The 16,116-nt window shown below is 38.4% G+C and overlaps 2 protein-coding genes across 3 annotated transcripts in view; one reads left to right on the forward strand and one right to left on the reverse strand.

Moving 5' to 3' along the window:
* Positions 1-4,215, reverse strand: part of LOC135101380 (5'-AMP-activated protein kinase catalytic subunit alpha-2-like) — a 44,765-nt gene extending 40,550 nt beyond the window's left edge. The window contains exon 1 of one of the 2 annotated variants that reach the window (XM_064005289.1): positions 3,712-4,215. In XM_064005289.1, coding sequence (XP_063861359.1) covers positions 3,712-3,826 — 115 coding nt within the window. In that variant the 5' untranslated portion in view covers positions 3,827-4,215. The remainder of the gene's footprint in view (positions 1-3,711) is intronic. The other variant, XM_064005288.1, reaches the window with a different exon arrangement.
* Positions 4,216-5,201: 986 nt separating this feature from the next.
* On the forward strand, positions 5,202-13,329 carry LOC135101382 (eukaryotic translation initiation factor 3 subunit H-like). Its single transcript, XM_064005297.1, has 6 exons — positions 5,202-5,491; positions 7,042-7,192; positions 9,102-9,269; positions 9,526-9,728; positions 10,933-11,115; positions 13,054-13,329. The coding sequence occupies exons 1-6, from the start codon at positions 5,393-5,395 to the stop codon at positions 13,267-13,269; spliced, it is 1,020 nt and encodes a 339-aa protein (XP_063861367.1). The 5' UTR covers positions 5,202-5,392; the 3' UTR covers positions 13,270-13,329.
* Positions 13,330-16,116: the final 2,787 nt, after the last annotated feature.

Below are 16,116 nucleotides of genomic sequence, written 5' to 3' on the forward strand. Positions count from 1 at the left end.
CAAAATACCTCCTCAGGTCCCCCCAACTAGCAGAGGCAAAATGCCAGAGGCACCTTCGCTTAGGGGGATCCTGAGGAGGGATTGGAGTGATAGGACAAGATACAGATATGAGATTGTGATCGGAAGAGCCCAACGGAGAAGAAAGGGTGACAGCATAAGCGGAAGGATTAAAGGTCAGGAAAAGGTCAAGAATGTTGGGTGTATCTCCAAGACGGTCAGGAATACGAGTAGGGTGTTGCACCAATTGCTCCAGGTCGTGGAGGATAGAAAAGTTGAAGGCTAGTTCACCAGGATGGTCAGTGAAGGGAGAGGAAAGCCAAAGCTAGTGGTGAACATTGAAGTCTCCAAGAATGGAGATCTCTGCAAAAGGGAAGAGGGTCAAAATGTGCTCCACTTTGGAAGTTAAGTAGTCAAAGAATTTCTTATAGTCAGAGGAGTTAGGTGAGAGATATACAGCACAGATAAATTTAGTTTGAGAGTGACTCTGTAGTCGTAGCCTGATGGTGGAAAACTCGGAAGGTTCAAGAGTATGAGCACGAGAGCAGGTTAAGTCATTGCGCACATAAACGCAACATCCAGCTTTGGATCGAAAATGAGGATAGAGAAAGTAGGAGGGAACAGAAAAGGGGCTAATGTCAGTTGCTTCAGACACCTGAGTTTCAGTGAAGAAAAGAAGATGAGGTTTAGAAGAGGAGAGATGGTGTTTTACAGATTGAAAATTAGATCTTAGACTGCGAATGTTGCAGAAGTTAATGAAGAAAAAGTTGAGGGGGCAGTCAAGACACTTAGGGTCGTCGAAAGAAAGGCAGTCCAACCTGGGAACATTTATGGTCCCCTCCCCAGATGGGGACTCCTCCATGCCAGACACTATCACCTCTATTATGCACTCGGCACACAGAGACAGGTTTCTGACACAGAAACAGTAGTCATTCCAAGGAAAATCAGCAAAATACCTCCTCAGGTCCCCCCAACTAGCAGAGGCAAAACGCCAGAGGCATCTCCACTTAGGGACATCCTGAGGAGAGTCTGAAGTGACAGAACAAGATACAGATACGAGATTGTGATTGGAGGAGCCCAACGGAGAAATCATCAGACAGATTAATTTGGTAATAAACTTATAAATCTATGAATGAAATCTGAAAGCCAATGCTTTATTGGAGTGTCATCAGTACACCATCAATTTACCAACAAAAGATACTTTGGTGCTTTCTTTAGTCTTACAAAATTACAGGAGGGAGTTTGAAATTTCTCCTGTTATTAATCTAGTTTACTGGGTGGCTGCAGGTGACATTGCTCTCATCCCCTAAAATATGTAGCAAGCCAGTATTTAATTCAGTGAATTACAAGACACTTCATATGGATAATTTAATTAATGTAAATAAAAGTACATCAAATAAACAATGACACTATATTTTTCCTCTTTTATTACTATTATTATTATTTATTTATTTATCTATTCATTTTTTATATGTTATGCACATAATACTGGCTGGACATAAGTATCTCTTGGTGTAGATGCTAGGCTGAGAACAAAAACAATGAAGAGAAAAGTTTCAATACCAAAGAAGTGAAAAATAAGGGAAAGAAAATAAGAAAAAAAAATACCTCATATGAACTTAAGAAACATCAGAGGCCTCTTACAAAGGCAAGCTCAACTCACAACAGAAGCCTTACAGAGAAATCCCACAAAATTGCCATGATACAGCTACCACGTGAAACTCAATCATGGTAACACCCACTTCTCACATCTAATCCAATGATTCTTGGCCAAACATTAAATTCTTCTGGTTCTTGTTCTCTTTGTGATTTTTGGTTTCTCTCTAAAATGATATTGCTCAAAGGATTCTGATTTGTGAGCCAAGACAACATCATACAGAATGCACTAGTGCACTTAGCACCCCAGCAATGGAAGAACCAATGTAATAAATTTCAGTCACAAGTGACCTATTTCAAGGGATATTACAGTAAAAATAAAAGAAAATAAGCCACTTTTTGTCCCTTGTTTGATGGTAAGATACTTTAAACAAACCTCATGTGCACAAAGGAAGTCAAAGAAGTTAGCTCTTACTTATTCTCACAATATGTTCTCAACCATACATAGCAAAATAACTTGAATTTTCATAGTTTGATTTGTACACTCAAGAGACTGATATAGTAAGTTGATTCAAACTGCATGGCTAGGAGATTCACTTTCACAGCCAAAACTGATGTTAGAGTGAAGCTGCAAGGCTAACAAACTGATCCACGGCAGTTATAAAAGTACGATTCACGAAGCCAATAGACAACAAAATACCTGGTACTTCTGCACCCGAGTTTTGGCAACAACATAAGTATTATGTGAAGCAGAATTATGGAGGGAGTTGGATATCAAAGATGCAGCTAGACTTTATGGTGGAATCATGGGACTGTGTTAACCAGGTGACAATACAACACAAGTAGACAAAACTGTTTCCGCATCAGAGAGCTGAGGGTGAGAATGCCATGTACACATCTTTCTCATCCCTCTCTGTCATATTTCCATCCATTTCAGATTATAGAAAACTAAAGTTACAAGGCATTAAAAGAATATCAAGTATTATTAGAGAAATTTGTTTTTTTTCTCAAGGGGTCACACCCCCTTTAAAATTACTGATGCCCCCCCCTTAGGGACAAAGCCCCTAGGTTAAGAACCAGTGCTCAAGGGTGTAGCATGAGCGGCTGCAATGGTGTGAGTTTAGAGAACTGCCTTTGCCACCATAAGCAGGAACCAGTCAATGAAGTATTCAAAAATACAAAAGGTGAACCATCAAGACCCCATAGAAGAGTTGAAGCAGAAATGACTACCAGTGGCAGAGGCCAAGAACATAAAAAAAAGTAAGAATAATTCTTAATACATCTGAAATCATGAGAAAAGTGAATTTTTGACCAGACTCCATTACTGACTGCCAGTACAAAAAATAAATAAATAAATAAATAAGATTAGATCAGCAAAGCCACTGGGAGTTTTGCAGACATCATCCATCCACTTAATAGGGCTGGAATCAAATTATCTGATAAAGCAAACTAGTCTTGTCCAAAAACAGAGATAGCAGGAGAAATTCATATTTACCTATAACAGATTTGCCAAACAATACTTTCACATTTTATAAAAGATAAGATAAATCATGGGACATGTCTTATATTTTGTCTCCTAAGGATATCTTTTCTATGCACATGATTGAAGGATTATTATACTGAGGGATAAAGAGAACATGCACGTTTTGTATTTGAATATGGCACTTCAATCTAACGTTGAAAACATGATATAGGAAGAGATTCACCAAGGACACCACTCATACGACCAATAACTGTATCACCTTATCTGAAGGGCTACTTCTGTCAAACAACTCGAATTGCACGATCACGAATGTATTTCAGGGAAGTGATAATGGTAACCAATAATGTCTGCATGAATTACAACTACGTATAGTAACTCGTATCACTAGGAAGTAATGTTGATAATGAGCAATCATAAACAAGGCAAACTAGTGGCTTCGTCGACCCCATTTTACACCAAAGCCTTAATAAAGGTGAAATGAACGCTATTTGAACAGCGTTAAGGCTAATCGAAATAGATGATCATATTCATAATTAAAAAAAAAAAAATAGATCATATGCAATCCCAATATGAAGTATTAACTACCTATCTGCACGTTACCCATTTAACAATATATGAATGAAATTATAACTTACATTTCACTTTTCCGAAGGTTCCAGCACCAAGTGTATTACCAATCTGATAATGGCCTATTTTCATTAAGGTAATGGTCTGGGAGCCAGGCGCTTGTCCTTGGACTGGTGTATCCATGGCTGCTGCTGCGTCCGTCCGTCAGCTGTGTTATTGTGATGGCCTCGTCCTCTCCACTGCAGACGACAACACCCACACTGCCAGGCGGAGCTCGTTTTCCACACTCACAGTAAATCGGAATATTTTTCTTCATGTGATAATAGTTTTCTTTTTTTTCAAGTAGATTTTTCATATCATGATATGAGCACAACTTTAGTATCTACTGGTCTATTTATATGTAGTGCTGATGCGCAATACACACACACACACACACACACACACACGGTGTCAAGTTTGACTCGTTCTTGTAGAAATACAAAATAAGTTGATATAAATAGGCAGATACATCTAATAAAGATGTATCGAATATCTTCAATCACATCTCTCTCTCTCTCTCTCTCTCTCTCTCTCTCTCTCTCTCTCTCTCTCTCTCTCTCTCTCTCTCTACATCAGCATCTACTTTCGTAATAGACATCTGCATTCGCTTTGACAAATTATTTAATAAAGTTCTGCATCCGTATGTGTGATTCCTGATATAGAAAAACTTCATAATTTTCTTTTCTCGGGAATATATGACATCTATGGAATTTTCAAGAAAAGTTTGCTGGACATAGATTCACACATAGTGTGTGTGTGTGTGCGTGTGTAACCTGCCGACCACCTATTACCAAGTATTCGTGTACATGTACAGTACATGTAGTTTGAGTATCTACATGCTTATCGCCAACTTTTCAGAATTTGGCGGCTGCGCTGTTCTTTATGAACTATTTAGCGTAACACTACCTTATATCGGCTGAAAGGCTGACGTGTGTCTATGATATATAGCTACAATACTTTAAAAGTCAGGCATGGATTGTTCTTCCGGCCACCTTCCGTTATCCCATATAATATAATCGATTTATTTATCAGTGAAGTGAAGCGGCTCAGAATACCTAACTTCAATGAAGCTTATTTAGCGAGAGACGAAATATTATGAAGTTTATTGTTTAACATAAGAAGTTAAAAACATGAGGGAAGTTGCATGAGGCTGTTACCTACTAGTGAGAGTCATTGCTTCATTCATAAATTTATCTACTCTTAAATTTTCTAGTAAAGGGCAGAATAAAAATATTCAGTTTAGAAAAGGGGAACAGTTGAGCATCATTGAAAAAGAGCTAGAGGAACGTTGTATTGAGTGAATAGATGGATAAATTGGAGGCGCTGAATAATATTATTGGCTGTGTCCTCCTTGTGACCAGCTAAGGGATGCAGTAACTTTTACGATCTCATTGCTGGATCTGGTACATTATTTCGTACAAATGTCTCTGGTGAAAGTAGGTATATCAGTTCATTTTTTTATTACCATTGACTAGCAACCAAGCGGGTGACCGTACCGAAACTCAGACGGATCCTTGATAGTAGAACGAGGAAGAGGTGGTTATTTGATAATGGGGATACTGGAGAAGCAAAAGTTATAATACATTAACAAAAAATATGAAAGATATAAATACAATATAAATTACCTGGGAAGGAAGAAGAAAATATATCTGATTGCCGTTATAAAAATTAAGTGAACTGAGCGCGGAGCAGGACGAGCCTTCCTACCTTATGTTTCCTTGGTCAGCCTACAACATGTCGTCAGGGCGTGGAAAGAGGGAGGCTGAGAATGGCCGCTGTAACATCAACGTGGTACAGCTTGAAGGCTTGGTGAGTGCAGAATGTGTAATGCAGAATTCTTCGAGTCCCCTAAGCAGATAATATTTGTGTAGTATACAGCCATTCTTCAAATGTAACCATATCTTTATGCGGCATCCAGGTGGTCTGGACGTAACAGGGAAATCTTCATAGAGCTGCTTTACCGTGCAGGATCCTTATGGTTCCATTGTACTTCAGTTGCTAGCCTTCACTTTTCTCATGGCGCCGCTCTTTCCTCTGCAATCGTTGTATTTAATCTGAAAATATGTATAACTGTTTTGTTCACTGCTTTTCCGGAAGGGGTCATTTGTTTTATTAGTGTGTATATATATTTTTTCTTTTTTTATTTGAAACTACATTTATCTGATAGATATTACAGTATTTTGAAAGAATGTGATGTATGCTTTCTGGGGAATCACCCTATTCTTGTGACGCTCATCAAGGAAAAACTAGTGATTTCGCAAAAGAAAACACCACATTTGTTCAAGACACTAAAATCAATTTGATCTGATTTTTGCAAGAAACATACCTTATTGAGGGTAATGGGATGCCTATAGATCAATCCCGTGTATTTGAAGAAGCTGTGGAGGTGCTGCGTCTCAGGGAAGGTTATGGTGAACTCATAAACTTCATGATTTCTTGAGTATGCACACCATTTTCAGTTACAGACCCTTTACTGTGGTTCATTCTGGTGTATGTAGCCCAACTCCCCTAGTACTGCATAGGTATGCCACTCATCAGAGGAAATTGTCATCCTGGGAATTATGTATCACTGCACGATGAGGAGGAGTGTGGCTGGGTTTATTTTGTCAATGGGAAAGAGTAAAAGTGTTTTGGTTTCCTGTTCATGTATGCCAGACTCGCCTTCCCTCAACATCTCAACCTCAATTTAATTTTTTTTCACACTTGGACTTGTATATTTCCACAATTCTTCTTGGCTTTCTGATTTGTGGCTGTTCTATGAGCCAAGAACTTGCACACCTCATCACTTCATAAACAGTAGTTCCACTTTATACATGTTTTGCTGCTGAAGCCCAGCCAGGCCTCAGCATCCTCCTCTGTTCTTGCCTTGGCCAAAAACCATGTGGTGAACACAGGCAAGGAATGGGCCTTGATATGAGTGTTATCAATGAAAGTTTATTTCCTCTTAGTCACAGAAAATTTGTAAATGGTCTTTAGACCTTGCATCTCTCTCTCTCTCTCTCTCTCTCTCTCTCTCTCTCTCTCTCTCTCTCTCTCTCTCTCTCTCTCTCTCTCTCTCTCTCTCTCTCTCTCTCTCTCTCTCTCTCTCTCGTATAGGATAAAGGTTATCAATGAATAGTCATAAAACATTATTGACAGAGAGAGAGAGAGAGAGAGAGAGAGAGAGAGAGAGAGAGAGAGAGAGAGAGAGAGAGAGAGAGATGGGGGAGGAGGCTTCATAAGTTTATCATCTTGAATCATTGATTTGGGATAGGACACACTAATATATAGCCAAAAGCATTACTGGTGATGTGGCAGACTTTAAGGATACCTTAAATATAGAATGGACACAAGTATTTAACTGTTTATTTCCCTAACAGGCTCTCATGAAGATAATCAAACACTGTCATGAAGAGGGTGCTGGCAACACAGAGGTGGCCCAAGGAGTGCTGCTTGGCTTAGTAGTGGATGAACGTCTTGAGATCACCAACTGTTTCCCCTTTCCTCGCCATGCTGATGATGTGGATGAAGGTCAGATACATTGTTCTCACCGGCAGTGTTTAGGAAACATGATAGTTATTCAGATAATTTGAAGGCAAAGAAGTATATGTTTATGCAGAATCTTTCTTTCATAAATTTCATCTGAATAGAGATTAGTTTTGAGAAAAGAATTAGCAATTGCAGTAATGATAGAACTCATTATGTCCTTGTAGAATGTTACTTACAATGATATAAATGTCACAGAACTTCACATCTATAGCTAGGATATTAATATGGGCTAATTCTAGCTATGCTTGTTCTAGGAAAACTGTCATTTACAAATGTTTTGTATATTGATTGTGATAACTATATTGGCTACAGGGAGCTATTTGCCTCATTTCACTTTTTCCTGGTTTCAGCGAGTAAAATGGGATGGCTTTGTACCTGAAAAAATAATCTTGTATACTATAAACTACTCTCTCTCTCTCTCTCTCTCTCTCTCTCTCTCTCTCTCTCTCTCTCTCTCTCTCTCTCTCTCTCTCTCTCTCTCTCTCTCTCTCTCTCTCTCTCTCTCTGTCAAGAGAGAAGGGTATAAAAAAGGAAAATTCCTACTACCAAGACCAAGGTCAACTCAAAGAAAGGATATATTATATTCAATTTCATACTCTTTTGCTATAAAGACTAAGCCATAGCATGATTTCTGACTATTGTAAGATAATCCATGTGATTGATATTTTGTTACTATTTTTCATTAAAGAATGAAGAAAGATTATGATGATTTGTCAACTTTCAGGGAATATTCTAGAAGTATACAATTTTCATTAAATGTATTTTCAGATACTGTTGATATCAAATGGTAGGTCGTGATAAATACAATAAAAAAACTTGTACACTTTTCAGGTCTCATATAATAAAATAGCACCTGACAACTTGGGTCAGGACCACTGCATTCTCAGAGTGCCTGGAACTTTTCATGGCTCAGTATTTGCTCATAACTGCTGTCATTTAACTTATTTCTCCATTAACTGAAATTAAGTGAAATACTGCATAGTGTGGTAATTAAAAGGAATCTGCATAGTGACACTATAACAACTAATATGGCTGTGATACAGTCTTTGGGAAAATGAAATTCAACACTATAAAAGGAGTTAGCATGGAAATTTTAAGTATCATATGCTGCTGAGGTAAACAGTGAGCTGTTGCATGGAGACAAGTTTCTGATGCAGACTTTAATCACACACATACTGCCATTCCTATTGAGCCCATACTCTTTCATAGGCAAGCCTACTGACTCTGGGACAGCAAAACTTCCTAATGTGACTGACTTATGTTTGATCCTAAAAAAAGGAACAGTCATATTGGTCATAGATATTACAGTGCTGAGTGTTTTCAGCTGGGCTTGCGCTCATCAGTGTTGATCACACTAACCTCTCTCTCTCTCTCTCTCTCTCTCTCTCTCTCTCTCTCTCTCTCTCTCTCTCTCTCTCTCTCTCTCTCTCTCTCTCTCTCTCTCTCTCTCTCTCTCTCTCTCTCTCTCTCTCTCTCTCTCTCTCTCTCTCTCTCTCTCTCTCTCTCTCTCTCTCTCTCTCCCGTGTGTAACATGAGTTTTTGGTTTTTGCAGATATTGCTACAGGTGGAAGTACAAGTTATTTTAAGTAGAAAATGTTCTATGCACATATGCATTTTGAGGTATTCTTTAGCTGTGTCATGAAATTCAAGTGTGGGCGGGCAGCAGATTCACAATGGCTGGGAAGGATGCCCTTTGATGAAATTTTGAATCTGTAGAGAAACACCATATCAACAATAAGACATATACAAAAGAGGAAAACAAAATTAACTGATATGAAAATGATATGTCTACATATAGTGTTATTATTGAAGAAAATATGTAGATATTATGATTGTATAAATGTTACATTATGCACTATAAGTGTTAGTATAGTGCATTCTTTTCCCTCAGAGGACTACCAGCTTGAGATGATGCGACATCTGCGCAAAGTGAATGTGGATCACTTGAGTGTTGGGTGGTACCAGAGCACCCAGCTGGGCAATTTCATCACCACTCAGCTGCTGGAGTCACAGTTTTCTTACCAAACCAGCATTGAAGAATCTGTTGTCCTTATTTATGGTATGTTTGGATTGTCTTGTACGAACAGTGAAGGTCTTCAAAGAGTTCACTCTCTAAAAATAAACCTTATACTCTTGATTATAAACTAGTTGAACAGTAATGTTGCATTTGTTAAGTGATTTTATTATTTGAAGTTTCCCAGATTATCAGGATATCCTTATTTTTCATTACCTTTGAGTAAGGAATTGTGTTTGAGATGAGTATATGAATGCTGAAATGGGTGATCAAAATCTTGAAATGTCCAATATATTTCCAGACCCAATCAAGACAGCACGTGGATTTCTGTCCATCAAGGCATATCGGCTGACCCCTGAGGCCATCAACATTGTGCAGGAACGGGATTACACTCCTGAAGCTCTCAAGAAGGGACGCCTTGGTTTTGAGACTCTTTTCCAGGAGATTCGCCTTGTCATCAAGAACTCCCACTTGGTGAACACCTTACTCACGGAGCTGTATGAGGTTAGTTTCTTATTCACGCGTAAATTCTTAAACAGAGCACATAAGAAGGTTAATTTGTTTGTCACTTGTCGTCATCTCTGTTGCTAATGTAGTGAACTCAGTATTTCTACTGTCTGTCTCCTTTCATATGTCTTCCCTTATATATATATATATATATATATATATATATATATATATATATATATATATATATATATATATATATATAATTTATTTGTTAATCTATCTATTAAAGTATTAGTAAAGAGAGGGTCATATGAGGGAATAATGGTGTCCATTATGCTGTATGGTGCTAAAACATGGAACATGGGATTAGCGGAGAAGAAACAGTTGAATGTAATGGAAATAGTGTTTGGGGAGTATGTGTGAAGTAACATGAAGGGATAGAAAAAGGAATGAGGAAGAACTCTTGTTTTGAGAGAGTTTGCTGGACAGGCAGATCAGTGTGTTGTAAGATGGTTTTGGAATGCAGAGAAAATGGAGGACAGAAAACTAGTAAAGAAAATAGTAATTAGGTCATATGTGCTTGGTGAAAGATTCACCTGGAATGAATAAACTGTGTGAAGAGGAAGCAAGAACGATTGTGTGTGATAGAGGTGAAAGGGGAGCAGCAGCAGAAATGGTATAGTCTTGTCAAAAGCTGGGAGGGGATGTGGATCTGGTGGGGTTAGGGTACATGGCAGTCTTTAGGAAGGACCCTGTATCTGCTGTGGTCTCAGGTGCTTTGGAGTGGGTGTGGGGTAGGGAACAGTCTCATTATAAAGGGACAGTGTATGCTGTTGGCCCTTGCTATGAATGTCTGTGGCCAGCTACACTACGCCTAAGCTCCTGGGGTGTAGTACAATGGGCCACGTGACTAATCCCTTTCTGCTGGGGACTGATGGGGCTAAAAGTGTGAGTGTTTGTGTGAGTGTGTGGTAGTTTGTTTGGGCCACCCTGTGTGAGATTGCTGGCATGGCATATAGATAGATAGAATGAGCATTCAGCCCCAGTTTTACTTTTCCTCAGATGATTCTGGTAGGAAACTCCTGCTTTTTGGTATTATAAATACGTCTTTCCCAGATTAATTTGTTAATGTGTGTGTGTGTGTATATGCTTGCTACAAAAGACCAGAAATTGGATTATCATACCACAAGAGTTTAAATTAAGCAGTGTTTTGAAAAAAGAATTTATAAATGTAAGTAACATGCTAGTATGATTACAGCTTATGCCAGGGAGTGAGGGGAAGCAATTTTTGGACCTGGGAACAATGTCCACACTTGACCGTCAACTTCGCTGCCTCATGGAGAATGTTGATGACCTCAGCCAAGAGGCCAACAAGTTCAACAACTTCCAGCGTCAGAATGCCAAGCAGCTACAGGACAAGCACAAGTTCATGCAGAAAAGGGTAGGTTTTACTTTTGTTTATTTGCCATTACTGGTTGATGTATAGTCTACTCTCTAATTTAAGTATGCTGTGCAGTCTAGTAGTGTGATGGTCACTTTCCAGTTATAGAGACTACACTTGTTTATCTCATAATTCTTTATCAGATATTCATTATTCTATCAATGGAAGATAAAACTTCCATTTCCTTACCATCATAGCAATATCATCTTGGCAGTTTCAGACATTTTCACTATTGCATTTATAGATGGTGGAAGGACAAGTAGCATATTTGACTGAAATTTACAAGCACACATTGTTACCTAGTGCTTTACCTAGTGACCATATTTTCATATCATGCAAAAATCTCTTAAAATTCAGGGACCTACAACCATATATAGATTCCCTAATAGGGTGCATGTATGTGCATGTGTGGAGACATCATGATTGCTTAGTTCCTTGCTAAATTTATTTTATGAAGCATTGTATACAGATATCTATGGTAGGTATAATGAATATTACATATGAGTTGTGGGTAAGTATATTATACATGCCAGCCAGTGTTTGACTGTAAGATGATGAAGATTTCATTCATGATTTTATGGAGATGTCAGCCAATTGGGGTGTTTGCTATGGTCACCAACCAACCGAATTTTACACTTAGAGGTTGGTCAGCTGGGAAAAAAATATTTGTCATTTGTGTGTTATCAAACCAACTAATCAAATATTAGGAAAATTTTTAGCCACCATCATCAAGCAGAGAGCAAGAAATATGGCAAAATGAGCTAAATACTGCACACATTATCTCAGGTCTGGGATGTATCATCACCTTGGGGAGAATACTATTTTTTTCTTCTATGTGACCTTATAACCATTTAAATTATACAGCTAACATACCTGTATATAAATCTTGGTATATATGAAAGAAAAAACCATGTTTTGATGCCAAATTTTAGTGGGACTCTGGTGAAGATTGTTTGTTGACATGGTGTCTTTCCTGAGTTGCCGCTTGTCTGCTTATATTGTCTCCCATCGTCTTCCCTGAGTTGCCACTTTCTTCTTTAGAAATACAACCCATCCTTTCACACCATGGTTATTCTTTCCTGATATGTTCATGCAATCAACCACAACACATGTATAGACTGGGGTTTACAACAGCTCTGCTCTTGGAGCTCTGACTTGGATAAGTCAGTGTGTCTGATATCGGCTAGTCCTTTTATCTCCACACGGTTTTGGCCATCACAATATCCTTTCAGCACAAACAATACTTGCTCAACTTTTGGAGGGATTTGCCAGATAAAACATTAGTCCCTGTAGAAACCAGTGGAAAATATCTCAAACTAAATATGTAGCAGGAGACTAGAAATAAATGTGAAAACACTGAGAGTTTAGTTGCAAATATTTAGCTTACAGTATCCCATGGATACTATTAGCATAAGCACTTAAGATCAGTGTTTTGTAGCATATAATTACAGTGCATCAAGATGGATCAAGAGAGGTGATTTTATAATGTGCTTCTCCAGAGAACTGTGGGAGCGTTGATCAACCCCTACATTAAAACAACCAGCAATCACCGGCAACTCAGACCATATCAAATGCACAAATTGCTCATCAAGTCATTGCTAAATGGAACAGTTTTATTTGCAAGGATAGAGATCTTCTATTTTTTATACATTCATTCTCTTGCTTCTATTCTTAATCACTTAGTGCTAAAGAAAACACACATCCCCAGCATTATTTAGAAAAATAAACAGCAGCAAACAACACCTCTAGTATTGTGCAATGTGCTGCACATATTTATGTAACAGAACTACATCAGTTTGACAAAACTTTAATGCACAAATTTTTATTTTGAACAGTTTTAAGCTTCAAGAATTTTTAGGTACTAATGACGAGCATTTCACCAGTTTCTATTGGTATAATTGAAATACTGTTCTTAATCTCATTTGTTTATTTTGGCAGGCTGCTGAAAATGCTCAGCGTCAAGCCAGGGGAGAGCCTGCACTGCCTGAGGAAGACATTAACAAACAGTTCAAGCCAATTGCCCCTCTTCCTCGCCTGGATGCTATGATAACATCAGGGCAGATCTACAATTATTGCAAACAAGTCTCCCAGTTTTGTAGCCAGTCACTAGGAAAACTGTATGTGGCTAAGGCATTACAGCAGGAAAAGAAATAGAAATCTGAAAACCATCCTTTTGTAATTGTAATGACACTGAATAAAAAATAATAAGATATATCACAGATTAGTTACTCACTTGTGGAGTTTATATACCATTTATGGCAAGATAAGAGAAGGAGCACACAAGGGTTCAGCCTATCATATCCCCAGCATGAGATGCCTCTGGTTAGTGGATGATAAGGGAAAGTGGAGAATAAAAACTCAGCAAAGTTTGCTGGGTCAAGGATTGGGGGCTCAAATACAGAATGATGTACCATATAAGATTGCCATTCCTTGCCTGAGGCACCAGTCCTCAGTCCCAAAGCCTTTCCATACTGACAAATTAAGAGAAAACTACTGCAACTAATAGTGTATATGAAGATAACTAGCACTTAGATAATTATCTTTGGTAGGATAATAAATTAATTAGGTACCCTTCAAGTTGTATGGTAAATTATTATTATTATTTTTTTTTTTTTTTTATGTAGGAAGGATACTGGCCAAGGGCAACAAAAATCTAATAAAAAAAAAAAATAAAAAAATGCATTAAAATAAATATATATGTACAGATATTGCATACATTTCAGAAAGTGTTTTTGCAGTTAGTTACAGTAAGGCTCATGGTCAATATTAATCCTTTTATATGCCTGCCCTAGTCTTTCCTAAGCTTAAACTACTTAATCCAGCTTGCTTACAATCTGATACACAGTTCTCTTCTGCAAAGGAAGACCCTAATTCCCTAATTACCTCAAGAAACCTCTTGACAAGGGACTGATGATTCTTAACAATAATCACTGTAATCAATGAGTGACATCAGTACATAATACCAGCTGTAACATTAGGAACATCTCTACTGAATTCTGGCATAAAAGAAAAAAATGAGAAAATGCTTGGCATTACTTAGATATAGAAGAGAAAGCTCATGACTTAAGCAGCTGATCAAATCTTAATATATCTTGACTAGAAAAAAAAATGTGGACATGAGAGGATATACTGTTCCAGTTGTAACCAGGTTGTTGCTGGTTCTCATCAAAGCCTGCTCACCTTCCTTCTGAGGTAATGTGGTTTTCACAATGCTGCAGAATTTGAAAACTCGAGATGGGCTCTCAGCCCATCTCGAATTATGTTAGATCAAATAAGGTATTCATTATGTTAGGGTTGGCTATTTGTCACAATAATCTTAAATCTAGTTCTGAGAATGCAATATATTTAGTTTTTTTCTTAAATTCTAGTGAGGTCTCCAATGATTAGAAACAACCCTAGACTCCTCTGACATTTTCCAAGTTCTGTGTAGTGAAAATCACACCACTTTTGGGAAGGAAAGTGAATAGGGCTCAATGAGAGCTAGCAAGAACCTGTTTACAGTTTAGAAAGTGTAGGCAGGATACTATGCACCAAACATATTAAATGAACAATTGTAGCGACTTGTGTATGATAAAAGAAAGCAAGGCAGGCAGAAAACTATATGGAGAGATGAAATTACTGAGGTAGCTTAAAACAGGCAACAAGCTGACAGAAATGTGTGGTGAAGAATGATATTGGTCTTTGCCCAGCAATGGACTCAGAACCTGATGATAATGATAGTTTTTAGTATACAGAATATTGCTGATACTGTTCCTTACAGAGTAAAGGGTGATTTACATTACATCATCCCATCAACCCTGTCATGTATTCACACTATTCATCCCATCAACCCTGTCATGTATTCACACTATTCATCCCATCAACCCTGTCATGTATTCACACTATTCATCCCATCAGCTATGTCATGTATTCACAATATTCATCACATCACCTTCTCCATGTTATTGTTCAGTTTTCAACTGAACAATAACTGCCTCCTCCTGAGGAGGAGGCAGTAGACATCTGCCAAAATGATAACTATTCCCAGTGAGGTCTAAAGCACCTTTCAGGGGGGTGGTGTGAACTTATCATTAAACCCAGCTGTGACCTCACTGAATGTTTCCCTTTGTGTCTCACAACACAAGGAGGCAGTCACAGCCTGCCCTCTAAAGACAACTCTCTTCCTCCACACAAAACTACAAGCACCTAATAACATACACACCCTTCACTCAAAAATTTTAAAATCATAATGGCGACTCCTACACCAACCTCGGAGTCCCCATCTGAGGGGACGATAAATGTCCCCAGGTCGGACTGCCTTTCTGTCGACAATCCTAAGTGTCTTGACACCCCCCTCAACTTTTTCTTCATTAACTTCTGCAACATTCGCGGTCTAAGATCTAATTTTCAATCTGTAGAACACCACCTCTCCTCTTCTAAACCTCATCTTCTTTTCTTCACTGAAACCCAGGTGTCTGAGACAACTGACAGTAACCCCTTTTCTGTTCCCTCCTACTTTCTCTATCCTCATTTTCAATCCAAAGCTGGATGCTGCGTTTATGTGCGCAGTGACTTAATCTGCTCTTGTGCCCATGCTCTTGAATCTTCCAAGTTTTTCACCATCTGACTACGACTACAGATTCACTCTCAAACTAAATTTATCTGTGCTGTATACCTCTCACCTAACTCCTCTGACTATAAGAAATTCTTTGACTACTTAACTTCCAAAGTGGAGCACATTCTGACTCTCTTCCCTTTTGCAGAGATCTCCATTCTTGGAGATTTCAATGTTCACCACCAGCTTTGGCTTTCCTCTCCCTTCACTGACCATCCTGGTGAACTAGCCTACAACTTTGCTAACTTCCACAACCTAGAGCAATTGGTGCAACACCCAACTTGTATTCCTGATCCTCTTGGAGATACGCCCAACATTCTTGACCTTTTCCTGACCTCTAATTCTTCTGCTTATGCTGTCACCCTTTTTCTCCGTTGGGCTCCTCCGATCACAATCTCATATCTGTA

This window comes from Scylla paramamosain, chromosome 6 (genome assembly GCF_035594125.1).
Source record: "Scylla paramamosain isolate STU-SP2022 chromosome 6, ASM3559412v1, whole genome shotgun sequence".
NCBI lineage: Eukaryota > Metazoa > Arthropoda > Malacostraca > Decapoda > Portunidae > Scylla > Scylla paramamosain.